The 20,088-nt window shown below is 34.6% G+C and overlaps 2 protein-coding genes across 2 annotated transcripts; one reads left to right on the forward strand and one right to left on the reverse strand.

Moving 5' to 3' along the window:
* Window positions 1–1,811: 1,811 nt before the first annotated feature.
* LOC139869305 (protein IQ-DOMAIN 13-like) lies at window positions 1,812–5,469 on the forward strand. The gene is made up of 6 exons (XM_071857619.1): window positions 1,812–1,952; window positions 2,436–2,547; window positions 2,688–3,389; window positions 3,525–3,749; window positions 4,233–4,361; window positions 4,832–5,469. The coding sequence occupies exons 2-6, from the start codon at window positions 2,473–2,475 to the stop codon at window positions 5,438–5,440; spliced, it is 1,740 nt and encodes a 579-aa protein (XP_071713720.1). The 5' UTR covers window positions 1,812–1,952; window positions 2,436–2,472; the 3' UTR covers window positions 5,441–5,469.
* Window positions 5,470–5,908: 439 nt separating this feature from the next.
* Window positions 5,909–7,117, reverse strand: LOC139869313 (shewanella-like protein phosphatase 2). The gene has a single exon (XM_071857627.1). It carries the CDS (start codon window positions 7,103–7,105, stop codon window positions 5,909–5,911), a length of 1,197 nt encoding a protein of 398 aa, XP_071713728.1. The 5' UTR covers window positions 7,106–7,117.
* Window positions 7,118–20,088: the final 12,971 nt, after the last annotated feature.

The following is a 20,088-nucleotide window of genomic DNA, read 5'->3' on the forward strand; positions in this document are numbered from 1 at the left end:
CTGAATTCTCGTCAAGTGATCATTAAAGGTTCGTTATCAAGGTTTCAAGTTCGTAAAACATATTTTATGATTCGGGAATCCAATTTACACATACGATATGCCGTTTCGAAGGTAATTAAACATACATTGCAACTAAACACTTACTAACAACATTTACAAGCATTCAATGCATCAAAAGTTCATTTTAAAGTCTATCAAACCCTAACCAAGAATCATGAAATCAATAATTTTGTAAATGAAACTTTTCTAAATCAACCTACACATCAAAATGAAGCTAATGATGCTAGTAACACATTTAATACATGAACTTTAACATTTAAACAACATTTAATCATCCAAAACTCAAGATTAAACACACCCATTTTTCATATTCAAACTAGTTACTCAAAACAACAAATCGAGCAAACTAAACATATATTCATGTTAGACTTGAGCCATAGACACTAACTAACACCATTTCAAGTCTATAAAACGAATTAGAGAAATCTAGAGTTTTAGAAATGTTATCCAAACGAGATGAAATTGGTACCAAAATGTAGAGGATGAAGAGAGGATCACGAATATGTAATTTGTTTTGTTGTAAGCCTCCTAGATCGAATTTAGATGATGAATGAATGATTTGGGTGTTTGAGTTCAAAAATGGAAGTAGAGAAAACAGAGAAAGAGATGAGAGGTGGATGTGAAATGAATGAGTGGTGGAAAGTGTGTTGACAAGTTGACCTAGTCAACTAGTTTGCCCACTTGGCAACTTCGGTCCCTCAAGTTTCAAAGCGGGTGCGTGAATTAACCGAACGAATATTTTAAAACGCTAGAGTAACCGGGAGATGTTATAACCAAATAACGGAAATATTTAGAACGTTAGTCAACGAAAGATACGAATCTAGATAACGGAAGGTATTATCTAAAAAAAAAAAAAACGGTGTTAAAATAAATTTAACGGAAAAACGCGGGATGTTACACAAAGTACAAGAAAAAAGTGAAATGGCTCACGACATCCACGAAACTAACAAAGCCACTAAAACCTGAGCCAAAACGCTAACGACCGAGAAAACATACCAACACAAACACAAAGAAGCAAAAGAAACAACAATAAACCAACTAACGAAACCAACTAGAGAAAACCGAGCTACTCGCCCACCGATTTACCCTTACAAGGAGTGGAACCCGTCTTTGATGCCGAACCAACAAACTTGTCTTCAATGGCCGGATTAAAGGAGTACGTCAACACATTCACCGAAGGATCCCCGATGAGCGTGCCCCGAGATGGAGGAATCAAACCCTCCCCACCCCTCAAAGAAACCAAATTTACCATGCCCACTAGAAAGATCATCACTCGACTTTTCACGAAAAAGGTTTTGAACCGCATCACCATATTCCAAGTCTTCTTCATGATCCCTCAAACAGCCCGCAATGCCCTTGCCTTTCTTACCTTTATCTTTAGCCGAATTCAACGCACCTCCATTAACCGAAGAAACCTTAGCCTTGGAAACCCGATTTAACTTATGACGAAATACCCGCTTCGTACAAAAACCTTTACAGCTATCCAACGAACAACCGCAAGTTTTATGCCCCGATACCTTATACTTAGTTATAGTTACTCTATGTCTATTAAATGTAGAGAAAGAAAATAATAAAAAAAGAAATGTGAAAATTCTAGTAATAAGTAGCTCCGTATAGAGAAATAGTCAAAATTCGTGCACCATAAAAAGGTGTCCAACAACAAATGCCACTATTGATCACCTTACTTTCTCTTTCGTACATCTTTCAACTGCTACAAACAAATTTTATTTCTGTGTGTGTGTGCGTGTGTGTGTGCGTGTGTGTGGGTGAGTGGTCAGACAGATGAACTAACGGGATATCATCTTCTTCATCATCATCATCAGCAGCAGCAGTGTCAGCGTCGTATTTGGTTGAGAAATTCTTTTCTGCTATTATTTAAGTAATTAATTAAGGTGAAACTCTTTGCTGCTCCTTTTATTTCTAATTTTAACTTTCTTTTTTCTTCTCTAATTATTATAATTATATAATTATAATAATTATAATTATATAATAATAATTATTATTATTATTATTGTAATTATAATAATTGTAAATTGTAATTAGATAGATAGACAGATAATATTATTGGTGAATTTGGTGATGATAAGATTTTGGTTCCGGAAATTAATTAGTTTCAGATTAACCTGAAATAGATAAGAATATTACCCTTTGGGTTTCAGATATGTAACTATTATCTCAAGTCCACAAACTTAATCATGTGAGATTGGATCACGAAATTCAACTAAAATTTCTTCCCCTCTTGTATGCATCAAAGTGTGTTTTTGTTTGTTCAGCTGGTTTGCAGGATCTCTGTCTGCTTTTATTTAAGAATATTTTCTAAACTAAACAAATAATTAAATAACCTAATTTCTTATGTTTACACAACCTGTAAAAAGGAATTTACAGGGTTAATGAAAAAGTAATGCTAGGCACATGGGAAAGAAGAGCAATTGGTTTTCTGCAATTAAGAGGGTTTTTACCTCCAACTCCAAGGACAAGCTACTGACTGTAAGTAGCTTTGCTATTCATATTCGTATTATGCAATTAAGAGGGTTTAAATCTTTTAATTAATAATAATTATGTAATTATGGGATGGGTTTAGATTACTAAAATCACATGATGTGAAAATGATGTTTTTTGCCTTGCAGGAAGGTGACAAGACAAGTTGGAAAGAAAAGAAGGGTGGACGAGGTGGACGGTTAAAACATGCATCATTCATTCCTCTCTTTAGAGAACCAACTAGTATCGAGAAAATATTGGAAGAAGTTGACCAACAACGTTTATTTATCCCGCATCTACAACAACCACCACCACAACAACAACTAGAACAACCGCAACAACAGCAACTAGAACAACCGCAACAACAGCAACAACTAGAACAACCGCAACAACAGCAACAACAACAGCAGCAACAATATGAACAACGGCAACAACAATTAGAACAACAACAAAAACAATTAGAACAGCAACAACAACTAGAACAACAACAAAATCAACTAGAGCAACAGCTAGAAAAACAACAACAACATGAACGGCAACAACAAGAACAACAAAAAAAGCAACAACAACAAAAACAGTACCTGCAGCAACAACAAAAAGTATACCAGGAGCAACAACAAAAACAGTACCAGCAACAACAGAAACAAGAACAACCTTCCTCTTCTTCTGGAAGGCCTTTATCTCCAATTTCAAGGGCAAAAGTCACCTCCACTCCTCCAAGGCCTGCATCAACTTATTCACCTAAAGTAGATGATCATCGACCAATAGAAATTAGCCATAGACCACAACCGACTCAACAACAACAAAACATCTCAGCTACCAGCATCCAGGCTGCCTATAGAGGTCATTTGGTAATAAGCATTTATTTATTTATCATTATATAAAAAGGTCAATTGATATAACTAATCCCTATTCTCCATGAAGGTCAATTTAGATACTGTACTTACCGGTTCCATTTTGATACATGATGAATGAATATGATACAGGCAAGGAGGAAGGTTAAAGGTTTGACAGGTCAAGTAAGGCTTCAGGGAGTTATAAAAGGTCAAAATGTGAAACGACAGACAGTCAATGCTATGAAGCAGATGCAGCTTTTGGTGAGAGTCCAAACACAAATTCAGTCACGAAGAATACAAATGTTAGAGAACCAAACCCTCAAACGAAAGACAAACAATGATAAACAAGTCGAGAGTTCACTTGAAAACAACCCGGTAAGCTTAACTCGTAATGTTTGTAACATATTGCATCTCAATAATACCAAAAAGCAATGAATTCATCTCAAATTTAGACCACTTAACTTTGAAGTTTCTTGATTTAAATTTTTCTACATAGTAGAAATCAGTTACGTCCTCCCAACCAATTACGTATACAGTGCTCTGGAGCCCAAATAGACTTGTCAAGATGGTACCTAGACATTAACAGAAGGTCCAAAGACATATAGATTTAAGTTCCCAAATATAAAAAAAGAAGGATTTCAGGTTTCATAAGCCCTAGATATAGTTGTGAACCGTTTGCAGAACCAAAGGGGTCTTTCTGTGGAAACTCCACGAACCATCGTCGTTTTTTGATGGTTTTTCCGCCTGACGAATTTTACATTTTATTAAATTGATTAGATGAAAGACTCTGTGAATTATTTTTTTAGGAAGTGTGGTTAATAAAACTAATCCATATGTGATTTATTAACATGAATATAGTCGGAGATGGATGATGAATACTGGGATGATAGCTTCATTACGAAAGAGGAGAGAGACGCCAGGTCGCAGAAAAAAGTAGAGGCAATAATTAAGAGAGAAAGAGCCATGGCCTATGCATATTCACATAAGGTAAACCTAACGTAAACACTATAGCTGTTATATCATGTTTGAGATCTCTTCTAGTATTGGTTAAAACAGTGTTGTAAACGGTGGCAGTCAAAGTCGGTCAAATTCAAGGTAGTTAGGTCAAAATTCCAAACCCCAAACCCTATAATCTAAAACTTAAACCCTAATTTTTAAGTCCTAAACATTAGTATTTTTTTAGTCCTTTTCCAGTAGTCGTTAGTCTTTTTCATTAGCTTTGAAAACATAAATTATGTACGTCAAATGTATGTACGTCAAAAAAATAAATTATTTTTTTAAGAAAAAACTACTCTTTTTGAATCTAAACAATAAATACAAGCCCCTAAAATCCCAAAACCCAAACTCTAAATTGTGTTTAATTTTAAAATACATATTCCTGACCGAGTCGTCTATGTCTCCGACTTCTCCAACCTTGGGTTATGATGGTATTTCTAATTTTAATCTTGTTTCTTCAGTTAGGGAAAGCCACACCAACATCAGCAGCAGGTCAGACTTCTCAGATGGACATCCGAACTGGTGGGTACCCCTGGTGCTGGCTAGACCGGCAACTGCCTTCTAATAATACTCCTCAGCCGCTAACGAATCGTCAGTTTACATCCACGTCTTTTAAGCCAAATCCAACTCCAATTCATAAACCGACTCACAAGCAGCTCGACACACCAACTACACCAATGTCGTCAGCTCCTTCAAGAACAAGAAGCAGAACTCCCCCAAACCGAATAATGAAATATTTTCAAGCATCGGGAGGCAAAGGCTCTCCTTATTCAGTGAAGGATGACGATAGCATGATGAGCTGCCCAGCATTTTCGGTTCCAAACTACATGAGCCCGACGATATCCGCAAAAGCCAAAGCAAGACCAACGAGTAATCCGAAGGACCGGGTTTCACCCAGTACCCCAGGCAGTGTGACGTCGTCTAAAAGAAGGTTTTCGTTCCCTTTTACACCAAATAACAACAATCGTAGTAGGAACGGGTCTCCGAGGTCTGTAGGGAATATGAGCATCAATTCTGCCGTTTCTGTGCCTGCTTCACTGGGGAGGAAACCATTTAACAGATTTGTGTGATTATTGTTTTCAGTTTAGTGTGTGTGCGCGCGCGCTTTTGTATTATTATTAATTTCTATCTTTATTTTAACAAGGGTGTTTGGTGCCATTACTATACTATATATGGTGGATTGTTGAGAGAATACTAATTTATCGTAATAAAACAGTAATAAGAATGTTGTGTGTTAGTTGATTTCAAGTTATTGTGTTGTCATTGTTATATATAGTGCAGCAAATAACATGTAAAGCTTAAATAGGACACAACCCAGTTTTTATAAGCATGTGAAGCTATTAATTGAGTAATTTAACAAGATCTAAAACACAAAACCTAACGAATCAAACAAAGACCGAGTAACTGTTTGCTGCTGAATATTCAAAGCAGAAAACCAATAAGATTTGCAAATACATTGGAACTAAACTAATACCCTAACAGCACAATTATAAATAATGATCCCAAGTTAACGGGTCGTAAATAAGTAGTCTAAGCTTCTAAGCTTCGACTTTGACTTGTTTAGGGAGAGGAATGAGGATATCAGGTGAATCAACGATCGCAGGGATTTGTTGTAATTGTCGTGATGTGAGGATGCGTACACCTGAACGCTGAGTAATCTCGAGAACCTCGGGCAAACCATTAATGCAGCCTTTCGACATACCAACGTCAATCCTAATAGCTGTGTTATCGCAAACTGCATTAATACCAGAACTTTGAATCGTATGACCCATAATCATTCTCCTAGCGCCCGGAATTGTTTCAAGAACATGTTGAAGCAAACTACAATCGCAGTCTTTAGGAAGCTCATTCGAAAATATCCTAGACCAAACAAGAGAGTTTCGTCCTCTAACTAAATTCGAGTCGACTCTTTTATTAAATCCATTAATCCAATCACTAACCTCTTGATTAATCCGTTGGAACCCGTAATCAACATGATTAGGCAAAATCCCACCATGAACAAACACAGATTCATCAACTACAACAACAGTTAGATTCTTTGATAGGAACCTGGTAGCAATAGGACCATTTGGACGTAACGCAGCAATACGATTTCTAAAACCCTGGACGTATTCGCGTTTAACGCGAGGGAAACTTAGAGGAATACCATCGAACAGGTCGTGTGCATTTTGATGTAAATGTAAGGTCTTGATTTGATCACCAATGGAGTACCAATACGCCCAATTGTTGAATTCATCAAGAGCAGATGGAGTAACATACCTGAAATCACCATCAACATTCATGATTTCGTGATTACCGTTCATAGTAATGACATTTCCACCCGATTTAAGAGCTTGTCGTTTGAGTTTCTCTAAAAAGTAGAGAATTTTAAGTTCTTGACCACCGCGGTCAAGAACATCGCCGATCTGGACGAGGGTTGAAGAACCGCCGGACCATGAATCATCGGAGTCAATAAGTCCGGCCATACGGAGGGACTCCTTGGTTTTGGGAAGGTCGCCATGGAGGTCACCGACAGCAATTAAACGATCCTTATTATCCTTATTAAGATTAAGAGTATCGTTATTGGAAGAAGAAGAAGAAGAATAATAAGTTTGCAGCTGCTGCTGGTGTTGAGATTGAGATTGAGATTGAGGGGAGGAAGGAGGTAAGAACATGCCATCGGTGACGCAGAAATCAACGAAGGTATCAACGAATGAAGAAACGAGGTTTTCGCACCACGACTTTTGTTCCTCCATTCTTACGGTATTTCCTTCTTTCACCTTTATTGCTTTCTGTTGATTCGTTAAAGGGGCTTAACGCCCTAAACTACTTTCTTTTCATCTCTCAATCACTTTCCAACATTTTCTATAAATAAATAAATAATAAATATTCATTAAAAAGTTTTATCTATTGTTTTGTGTTTAAAAACACAAAACTAAAAACAAATTTTTTTCTAACAAGGATCTATGCTAAACCATTTATTGAACAAAGATGGTCAACAAAGTTTTTTATGGAACAAGTATTTCTGAAAGTGCCAAACAAAAAGTGTGTTTTATTTGCCAGGATAGAACACGGGTCTGAGCCACGAAAGCGTGCCGAGTGTGACACACATGGGACTCAACCATCCCGACTTTGCCAAACTCGCGACCCTAAGTTATTGCATGTGCGTGGACCCATCTCGAGTTTGCGACTTTAATGACCCCTGTAAATTTGAAAATAATTCACCTTTAGCCAAACTCAACACGGTGCGTGTCACACATGCATTCAACCATGCATTTATTCCCATTTACTTTAAAGAAGAGTCAGCAGAATAGCTAGTAGAAAAACTTTAGTTCATCCAGCAGAACTGGAACTCACTCAGCAAAAAAGTGCTCAGACGAACTAACAGAGTTTTCATTTGGTCGATAAAACTAGTTCACTCAGCTGGAGGATTATAGTTCAACCAGCAGGCGAACCTTAGTTGAACCAGCAGAAGACGTTGTTTTCTTTCTAAAGGGCCAACTTGCTGACACAATTCGATATTTAAGTTATGATTTCAATTAACCGATCAAGTCATATGCATAACATGTGTGTGACTGTTCTAGAATGTTTGGTTGTCTAAGAAAGATTCTCATCTATCATTGTCTGCTTCTTTTTCATGGAATGAGCATTACAAATGGGCAGGCTTTTGCAGATTATGTCACTTATTCCTATTGGCTGATTTGTAGACAATTGTCCTTTTTGTCTCTGTTTACTAAAATCTCATTGTTTTTACGAATCTTTGATTCCGGTAACTAGGAGTGGATTCTTTATTAGTGTTTGTGGTGTTACTTTATCAAGCATTGTGTTGAAATCCGAAATCTTCATTTCTGATATTATAGATGTGGCAGAATCTTTATCAACTGTAATTGAGGGTTTGAAATGTTTCTTGATATCTGAATGTAGTGGTATCTTTATCAATTAAGATTTAGATTTTTTGTCCTTGGTTTTATTATTTCCTGAGTTTTATACTCCGTATTTCTGGGTTTCATTATTCGATTTGAGAGTAATCGTTCAGATCTGATTGTTGAAGAAAGCTTGATCGAAAGTGCGTATTTAAAAGTCATAATTACGCATTAAAATGCGATACATTGAAATCTTAGGTCTTAAGTTCGGTTTTTAGATCTTGTGTTTAGCCGTGATAAATATCTCGTATACTGAAAAGACGAAAATACTCCTAAATGATTTATGGAGTATTTAATTCCGGTGAACAGTAAAATCATACTTTCAATTGATATATAATTTTAATTTTAATTTAATTAATTCTAGATTTGCCTAAAGCTTTAGAGGTAATTAATAATACTTGTAGTGCTTTGGAGCTGTGTTTAGATTCAAGTTTGTGACTAAATGAGAAAGTGTTTTCTTAAATCTAGTGGGTTTAAGTTTGAGAAGAAAACATGGACTACAAAACACAGATGTTCTTGAGCAATTGAACGGGTCATAGCAAAGATAAAAGAGAAAGGAAAGATCAAATTACTATTGTTGCCTTCTAGACAAGGTTGAAAAAGACGCGAGACTGGGCCGAAACGGTAGCGACCTCAAAACATCGTAACGGAAAAAACGGGGCCGAGACGGGGTCGAAACGGATGTTGACTAATGTTGACTTATATATTGTAACATCCTCAGATCGGGCCTAGATGTAAGATGACTTTATTGCCCTTAGGCATAATTGTGTGGTTAATTTTGCTTTTATTTTAATTATATGTTTAGTGTTATTTTATTATTTGGTTAAGACCAGTTTGTGACAAGGGTCACAGAGCAGGTTCGTTTATTTAATTTGGACTCCGTTAGGGCAGTCAAATTAAGTACGAAAGTTAATAGATAACTGGTAAATACCCGTGTGTGATGGGGTATGTTATTTAACCCACATATATAAGCTTGTGACCAGCTCCTTCTCTCATTTTCTGGAAAATTCTCAAACACCCCGTACACTCTCAATCTCATTCCATCAAACCCTAGATTTCTAATTTGTGTTCTAGAGCTCAAATCATTCATATTATCTTGTTCTTTACAATTTACAGAGTCTATTGAGGTAAGAATCAAAGAGTTTCAAGGTCTAATCTTTAAGAAAATGATGATTTTGTGTTAACTTTGTCAAAAGAGCAATTTTGAGTCAAAATGATTGATTTTGATGTTGTTTGTGTCAAAATCTTATGGGTTTATGCTTATTGATGTTAAGTGTATATGATTTGGTCAGTTTAAAGGTAAGAAACGAGCTCTAGAGCACCAATTGGTGACTTTAGGTCGAAACCCGTCAGTTTTCTGCTGCTGCTGCACGATGAACACAACCGTACGGTTGCAGCTTGCAACCGCACGGGTACATGGTGCAACCGTACGAGTGCATGTGTAACCGTACGGATGCAGTGGTGTTGGTGCAACCGGGCAGGAAGTGTGCAACCGTACGGATGCACGATGCAATCGTACAGATGGACTTGCAACCGTACGGATGCATGTGCAACTGTACGGATGCATATCAGATCAGTAGTTGTTGTTTAATTTAGCTGTTTCCTAGCCGTTATGCTGTCCGCGTGACTTATGATTATCAGGATGTAAATTCTGAAAATGCATAAGTGTTAGGTGGCCTTTTAGCGGCGCTTTTTTGTGACTGATTTTCTGTACTGTGCTGTTTTGTGTTAACAGACAGAAACTAACTTGATTTGCCTTATGTTCATGTGATAAGGATAAGGAAGCCGCTCAGTGATAGATTATCTGAGCTTATTGCTGGTATTCGGTGAGTGGGTCTATCTCCGGATAGAGTATTAAGTAGCTGACACGCTACTTGTTCAGACTCTTTATTATTATGTTTATGCCTTGTATGATTGCCATGTGTAGTTAGATGTTGCCATGCTAGTTAGGACGATTGCATGACTGAATATCTGTGAAATTATGTGCGCACTGTTAGTTCGACACCAACCGAGGCGGCAAGGTTGGGAACCCACCGAGTTGGCAAGGTAGGGTTGATGTGAGGTAAACTGTGGTAGCCTGGTCGGGTCATGGTGTTACTGATTATTCAGTGTAGCATAGAAGGACGCATGTGTTGCGTCTGGACGGTTATGCAGTGGAGTCAGTAAAGCGGACTATCGGTAGACTGTAGCTTGATCAACTAAGTCATGTGCTCGTACAAGCCACTGATCCTCATATTGTCAGTTGTTTTTATATGCTAGTTCAGGAGGTTAGCATATCTGTGACCTTTGCATGTTTAGTTGCTTATGCATGATCTGTTAGATAATATCCATTCACTTAGCAGTTGTGCTAATTCCCCCACATTTCCACCCTTGCAGGTTTAGGTACTGCTGTTCAGGATGGGTGTTGCGGAGGGTCTGAAGACATGTTTGACTATGCGTTGACTCTGATGTTTTCAATTTTTAATGATGTTTTCACGTAACACCGTAGTTGTATAAAGTTGGTTTGTAAACAAAGTTATGTAAACGTTAATTAAGGCTATTTTGGTAATTAAGTATTTATTTTCGCTGTGATAAAAAAAATCAGGGTGTTACAACTTGGTATCAGAGCGTGGTTTAGCAGCAAGTTCGTGCGCGTATTTGTTCCTAAACCCCGAGTTAAGTCAAACATGTCTGTGGGTGGGGCTAAGTGAATGCAGGATGTTGTGCATGTTAGTGTTTAGTAAACTAACAGTTATCCACTAAGCTTTTGTGCGAGTGTTTTGTAGCACAGATGGCAGATGACAGGGATGAGAACGCTACAAACCCAATCCACCCTGGAACGTTCAATGCTCCAGATGTGGAGGATGAGGCAGAGATTTACGAGGCTGATTATGTGCATGAGCTTGAAAGTAAGCTTAAGGAAGATCATGATAAGATTACTGAGCTTGAGTTATCTAGACAGTCGGGTAATGAGGATACACCACCAGGTTTTGCCACTGCTCAATCACAAACCATACCGCAAATACACCAGAACCAGTACCAATACCCATTACAGAACCAATTCCCTCAACATGTTATGCCACCACAGTTTAACTACCAATATCAAAATCCCATGATGATGAACCAAGTTCAGCCACCGTATACCAACAACCATTTCCGCAACAACAATTCCAACAACAATACCAACCACTAAAAAGATGCACCTTTAAACAATTCAGGGATTGTGGACCTTCTCCCTACTCAGGAAGTTCTGACCCAACCACAACTCTCAACTGGTTAAGGGAAGTTGAAAACGCATTTGAGGCATGTCAGAGTGAGCTAGAATTGAAAGTAACTTATGCGAGTAGGTTATTGAAAGACAGGGCTATGGTGTGGTGGGATTCAGAATTAGCAAGTGTTCCTCCAGAACAAGTTCGAATGATCACTTGGGAGCAGTTTTACGATAAGGTATGTGAGCAATACTGCAATGTGTTTGACATGAATAGAATCAAAATGGAGTTTTTGGAGATGCGGATGACACCTCAGATGTCAATTGATGAGGTAATTGAGAAATACATGGATAATTTGAGGTTTGTACAACAATGGGTGCCTGATGAACATTCAAGAATACAACATTTTGTGAATATGATCTTGCCGGAATACATGACGTTTGTGAGGTCAGCACTGACGTTATCTCAGGCTTTTGTGATGGCAAAGATGGTAGAAAGTGATGTTAGAGCAGCAAGGGGCATGAATATAGGGAATGTGGTACCGTAGGGTAGTCAGGCTACCAGTCAGTCTCAGTCAGGTTCTAAGTCTAGGAAACCGTTTGGGTTTAGACCGAAGGGTAAAGGTAATCAATCAAGCAAAGGGTCTAGTTCGGGAAAGAGAGAATGGTGTAAAGGTTGTAAGTCTTCTCACAGTGGGCAGTGTTCTGAGGCAACGAGAAGATGTTTGAGATGTGGTATGGTAGGTCATGAGTCTCAGGGGTGTTCCTTCAGGGAGAATGTGTGTTGGAGTTGTCACCAGCCGGGTCACCGGTCAGGTAGTTGTCAGGGGTCAAAGGGCGCAAGTTACGGGGCAGGGTCAGGGGCGCGTTCGGCATCTGTCGGGGGTTTCACAGCCTCTAGTGGACATAAGAGAAAGAACCTACCGACTGCGGAAGCCAGGGCCTTTCAGATGACAGTTGAGACCGCAACAAATAATGATGACGTCATAACCGGTATGTTCTTGATCAACTCAATACCTGCTAGAGTATTGTTTGATTCGGGTGCAAATAGGACATTTATGTCTATAGATTTATGTACTAAGTTAGGGTTACCTGCTATTGTGCTGCCTGAGCCTGTTAGAGTAGAGGTAGCTGAAAGGACCCGTCCTAATCCATCTGGACGAAGTCACCAACATCTGGTTCCATTGCGATGATCGACTTCAAATAATGTCTTTAAAATGAGCAAATGCACAGCGGAATGTTTCTTTCATACCTGAGAATAAACATGCTTTCAAGTGTCAACAAAAAGGTTGGTGAGTTCATAGGTTTATCATAAAACAATAAAATTCATCATTTTAATAGACCACAAGATTTAAATCCTGCATGGTACAAATGGGCCCGAATCCTATACCTACCTGTAATGTACATGCGATATCTTTTAAATACAGTACACCTTTTTCGTGTACAAAATCATCTTTCATAAATCTTAGTAATCGTACACATATCTCATGCACAAAAATAACATACACATAACATGTGTATAAAATCATTCTCTCGATACATAACATTCATATCAATTGGTGGCAATTATCATGTCCACATAATTTAATGGTGGCAATTATCATGCCCACATAATTCAATGGTGGCAATTATCATGTCCACATAATTCAATGGTGGCAATTATCATGTCCACATAATTCAATAATAATTCGCAGAACTTCTGTTTGCATAATAATTCATTCGAGGAATGTTTTGCTTGTGTCTATCTCGTCAACCATTTATAAAAGCATTTCATGTATTCGCAGTTCAAAAATATATTTCAAAAGCATTTAATAAAGCAGTTATAAAAACAGCGCATGTATTCTCAGTCCCAAAAATGTAAGGAGTAAAAGGGAATCAAATGAACTCACCTAATGTATTTTGTAGTAAAAATACATATGACTATATTGAACAATGCAGGGTTGGCCTTGGATTCACAAACCAATATCATTTGTGTATCTGTTATTACATATACTCGTAATCGAATAATTATAACATTATGTAATTAATTTGTACATATATTTGATAATGATTATTATCTATTTAGTTATATTTATATATAAAAAAATACTAAATTTATTATATACGGTTATTTATATAAAGATTGTTAATCTAATTAATTTATGCATTTATGTAAGGTATTTATAAGTATATCTTTACATACATAACAATGTTTGATATATATATATATATATATATATATATATATATATATATATATATATATATATATATATATATATATATATATATATATATATATATATATATATATATATATATATATATATATATATATATATATATAAAAGTTATATTTAATTATGTTGATAATAACATTACTACTAATGATATTCATATTAATAATATTTTTGTTAATAATAATAATACTAATAATACTAAAAATGATATTAATGCTAATATTAATGAAAATAATAATAAATTGTGTTATTTTCATAATAATACTATTAATAATAGTCATAATCATAATATTAATAATAATACTTGTATCGATTTTAATCATATTAATAATACTAATACCACCTAATAATATTACTAGTAGTGATAATAATTTTTAGTAATAATCAATAATAATATCATCATTATAATTATAATTACGATAATAATCATAAATGGTAATTATTACTTTTATTAGTAAAAATATTAATACTAATAACTATAACACTAGTAACAATATTAATAACAATAATAATAATAATAATAATAATAATAATAATAATAATAATAATAATAATAATAATAATAATAATAATAATAATAATAATAATAATAATAATGAAGTTAAAAATTTAAAAGTGTATACCCTCTTTTAAAGCTTTTCCAAAAATATTTGCCCATGACGGGACTCGAACCCGCGACCTCCCGCTCAACCCGAAACGCCCAAGACCATTCTACCATAACTATTTTTCTGAGTTTTGTCTCCTCTACTATTTATTAAACCCGTTTCTTTCTCCTGTTTCCATTTTTCCTCAACATTTCGGCCTAAATTCTTTCGGCCCAACAAGTAATTTAATGTTTAATGGATCTTCAAGCCCAAATTGTATTATCTAGGCCCAACAATACACATAAGTTTATGGTCCAACTAGACAGCGAACATGGTGGCCAAATCAAGAATTCCCGTAAATTGAAATGTTATTTGAGTGTGGGGTTTTCATCTCCACTTGTGTCTACGTACTCAATCTTAGTCTACATCCTCTACTTTTTGTCACCATCATTAATATGAACTATCATCCTTTATTTATCTTTATCTATATTATCATCTATACTAATCATTCAACTTATGTTATCTCTTTCCTCCTTATTTCTTTACGATGGACAACAACAACAAAAAAAAATATAACAGAAACCGTAGCAAACTGCAGTAGTGGTTATTGTGGGTTTCATTTAAACAATAGAGAAACATTATAGAATAGCAATGAGTTTTTGTTGCAGGTGGGTTTCACGAATAAAAAGAAAAAGAAGAGATAGAAGATGGTGGTTTAAGGTGTCTTTGGTCGTGATGGGTTTGGACGTGTTCTCTCCGGTTAAAACTGCAACAAACCACGATTATGATAATCATTGGTGGTGGTTTATTTCATCACCACTTTCGTTTACTCTATCATCATCATCTAACATTATCATCTTCATATCTCTCGGTTTATATGTCATCCTCATCAATCTTTATATCATCATTCTTATCACTCCAATCCGAGTTGGAAACGAATTGTATAAACTGGAAAAGAATAGCAATTACAATATCACAAAGGTTGGTTTTCTTTTTTTTTTTCTTTCAATTTTTCACAGTAAAAGTCGCGTATCATTTTGATTGAATGATTCCATTAACTAGTCCACTACCTTAAAGTAAAAGGTGTTTGGTTTAAAAGTTGAGAAAGAAATGTACCGGTCGGCCATCACCTTATTCCACATGCATATTTTTTTCTATTAGGTTGCTAAAGTATTATATATTAATTCCCAATGCATCTTTATAGTTTCATCTTATTTTAACCAGATATGTAAATAAATAAATAAATATGATGCAGGCTGTGAGAAAGAAAAACGAACAAGATATTAATCGAAGTGAGTGATCACAGAAGTAAGTAGAAACAAAACTGTGATTTGGATTCAAACGGAACTAGCGAGATGGTTGCAGCAATATAGTAATGATTTATTGGGTTTTGGTTCGCTACATACAACGAACAACAACAAAAATTATTAAAGGAAAAAAAATGGTGGTTGAATGGTGTTTAACGGGATCGAAACAGAAAACAGTAAATGATAGATGGTAAGTGGTTTTGGGTGGAGCTCGATCAAGCAAAAGAGCAGGATATTGATTATGATTGTTATGGTGGTAGTTAATGATTGTAGGTGATGGTTCTTGGTCAAAACAATGACCCGAATGGTGGTTCGGGGGTTTGTTGAAGACGTGCTCGTAGGAGATGAGTTTCAAGATGGTTTCGTTGGTGACGGTTTAAATGGGTGATGAAGAAAAAGAGAAGAAATGGTTCTCGGTTGTTGTTGGTGGATTGAAGATAATCTAGGTGGTGTTGTAGGGTGGATACATTGTGATAATTCTTTAACTAATAGTACACCATCGATTAATTTATAGAATTGACTACGATCATGCCTCTTTTCTTTATCAAACAAGAACAAAAAAATGAAGCAGTAAAAGGGTACGAATTGATTAGGATCGATACCCATATTTGTTTTTAGTATCACTAATTGGTACTGGAAATCAATCATACATAGTTACCTTGACAAATTGATACAGATTTGGTTGCTAGTATTTAATTACAGATTAATCTGTGTTTAAAATATAACTACTGTTTTTATATAAAAATATAAATAATTCAGTATATGTATATAACTGGTTTGTATATATAAATATCGATGTTCATGTGTTTATCTATATATTATAACTGTATTTAGTATATGTATATGTAATTATATATATCTGATTTTTATATATTTGATTATATATCTATATATGTATAATTCCAACTATTGATAATTACATAAATAATAATACTAATTCTAACAATAATGATAGTAATTCTAATTGTATTAATGCTACTAAAAATCATATTTTTAATCTTAATAATATTAATATTTAACATAATAATAATAACAACAATTAATTTATAATAATAAAAATAACAATAATAATAATGTAACAAATTACATGTATCAATTTTATATCTATACAAGCTTCATATATCATTGTATATATCTGGATTCTTATTTCGTATATAAACATATATGTATATATGTTTTTATGTATTATAATTAATTAATAAATATAACTTTAATAAGATTCCTAATATTATAAATAACAATAATAATAATATATTAATGATAATAATACCATTATTATTAATGATAATGATAATAATAACTAAAATGATAAATTGTTCGTGAATCGTCGGGAGTAGTCAAATTCAAATGCATTCATGAAAAAATAGTTCAAACATTTCGAGACTCAACATTATAGATTTTTGCTTATCGTGTCGGAAACATATAAAGATTAAAGTTTAAATTTGATCGGAAATTTCCGGGTCATCACAGTACCTACCCGTTAAAGAAATTTCGTCCCGAAATTTGAGTGAGGTGGTCATGGTTAACAATAAAAAATGTTTTCATGACGAATATGAGTTGATAAATAGAGTTTTATCATCTTTGAGTAATATGGATAAAATAATTCGATTATTCGAGGAGTACGAACGAAGCTATAATAAAAGAGTGAAATGAGTAGGTATAGATTCGTCATATCTTTTGATGTAGATAGGATTGTTTTCCAAGTTCAAGAGATTTGGAGAAAATTTTCGTAATAAGATTTGATTCTTTGGTAATCAAGGGAATTAAGATCCGCTTTAAATGCGATCATCTGTTCTGATTGCTCTGTCGGATATTTTACTATAAATCCACCCCCGTCGTTTCCTTACAACTCACACCTTCTATTCTTTCTCCTTTAATTCGTACTTTGAATCTTTTGTCAATATGCTCCATCCAATTCTGGTTCTCGATATACTCCTAACCTTCATATCTGTCATTCTTCTCTTTCATCTACCACCAGAGGATTTTATTTACTTCTAATATTATCTTGGGGTTATAGTGTTATTAATTTTCCCGTTCCTTTACGTGGCAATACGTATTGATATGCACGGTTTGTAACTTATGCGTTGTTGTCGAGCTTTATATTTTATTTTATATTCAAGGGTTTCATTCTTTTGTCTCCTCTTCCTGACTACAAGTTAAGCGAATAATGGCCTGGAATTCGTAGATATGAAGTTTTGGATGAACATAGTTAATGTTTTTAAGAAGGGAATCGTAATGGCACGATATCGATTTGGTAAGTTACCAAAATATCCGAAAAGATAGAACTATCAAGAAGATATGTACTTAATATGTTTGGAGATTGGTAGAATGTAAGAGTCGTGTAAATGGCACATGATGACGGTATGTTCTGTGAATCATCACGTTCCATTAGAAACTCAGCATGAATTACTGTAATATAATCACGTTGATCAAGTGTCATTATATTATACTAACTCATGCATCAGTTCCCAACATTACTTCAATAATATTCATATTTAAGCTCGAAAGTTTACAGAATATAGAAACTAACAGTTTCTATATGATGTAACACAGATAGCACTAAGAGATCAATGATTTCAGATAAGAATAGTTATGAAAATATCTTCAGAAATATCGAAGATATTTATGATGATATTTTTGGAATTTCTAAGTTCGAAGGTTGATAATGAAAAATTTTCCGAAAGATTTTAACATGACTATAGAGCAAGATATTCTCTAAAGATTTCAACGGATCCAGAATTACCTGGATTCTTTGAATATAGGGTATGGCCCTTGTATTTGTCCTTGGTCTCCTTCATGGTTAGCTCAATCCGTTTTCCAGTTTCAACTTTTCTGAGTTTTTCCAACATACTATTTTTTATCATCAAACTTCCGACAATTAAGGTCATTTACGGTTGTCTACAGTTTCTGCTGCTTCATTAAGCTTTTTCAAAGTTCAATGCTTTGATTCGTAGGCTGGGTGCTTTTCAAAATTTCATAATGGAATATCATAATTCTAAGAGATAAACGTTATATGTATACATATAACTGTTGACGCAGAAACGTTATGAGATTCAAATACTAATTGCTAATTCCCAGTAATTGGTATGACCATTTTTGTTATAAAATGTCGATGAGTATATGATAGGGTTTCGATAATTCAAATGATTTTTCGGAAAATCAAAGATTAATGAAGTTGTTGGTAAGTTTACTGCTAATATGGTGGAATATAAACGGATCTCCAGTAACGATGATGAAAGGGCAACGTATATATCGAGGTGATAATAAGGCTAGTCCGACTGAAAAGTTGAAGCTGACTTGTTACAGCTGTGACAAAATTGGCTATTTTGAAAGGGATTTCCAAGTTATTTTGGGTAATAATAACACTAAGGAATTAGCATAGCTACGTTTTAAACGTTTGCTCAGTTTCCGAGAGTTTTTCAGGTGCATAACTATATGCATCAATCTTTCCTTCCGTGGATGAAGTGCGGTTGGTTCATCCTCTCAATTGAGGTGTTTTCAAGAATAATGAAAGGTTTGAATGCAGATTGTAATCGTCAAGATACAAATGAGGTTTAATATGAAATCAAGTGGCAACTTGAAGAATTGTTTAGTTTCATATGTTATAATCGATATTTTAATTCATTTTAATTGTCCAATGTTATTAGTCCTCAGTCGATAGTCCACAGTTGACAGTCCAATAATTCATTTATAGTTTAATATATAATATTCGAATTAATTAATACGTGTCGTGACCCGTATACGTCTCAGACTCGATCACAACTCAAACTATATATATTATTGTAGAATCAACCTCAACCCTGTATAGCTAACTCCAACATTACTGCATATAGAGTGTCTATGGTTATTCCAAATAATATATATAGATGCGTCGATATGATATGTCAAAACCTTGTATACGTGTCCCGATATTTAAAGTGCATAAAATAAATAACAGAAATTAAATGACAATAAATAAAATTGCGAGAATTAAAATTGCGATAAATAAAATGTGATAAATAAATTGCGAATAATAGATTGCGATAAATAAAAGGTATTACAGAATTAACAGTTAGCTAGGAACAGTTAGCTAGGATTTTGTTAGCGTGGATTCTTAATAGAATTTCCCATAGTTAATTTGTTTGTTTCTAACAAATTTTATTTTGTCCAATGTTTTCTTCATTATGCCACTTATTGGATTCTGGTAAATCAAAATCCGAATATGAAATTGGATAAAAATGGTTATTCTGCAGTGAACGGATTTGTATATCGGTGGATGTAAGTAGGATAGTATACGACTGTTGAATCAGATTCGAAGAATGTACAGTATATCATGTTAATATGAAAGTTAAATATTTCCTCGGGTATTACCTACCCGTTAAAATATTTTCACCATTAACAGTTTGTACAAAAGAATTTTTAAGTACAATCTTTATGAAAACATATATACATATATATTTTCTTCAGATGCATTCATGGATTTAATGAGTTAATATGATATTAATCTCATTTGATTTATCGTTAGAACTAAGATACATAA

This window comes from Rutidosis leptorrhynchoides, chromosome 1, assembly GCF_046630445.1.
Source record: "Rutidosis leptorrhynchoides isolate AG116_Rl617_1_P2 chromosome 1, CSIRO_AGI_Rlap_v1, whole genome shotgun sequence".
NCBI classification, from domain to species: domain Eukaryota; kingdom Viridiplantae; phylum Streptophyta; class Magnoliopsida; order Asterales; family Asteraceae; genus Rutidosis; species Rutidosis leptorrhynchoides.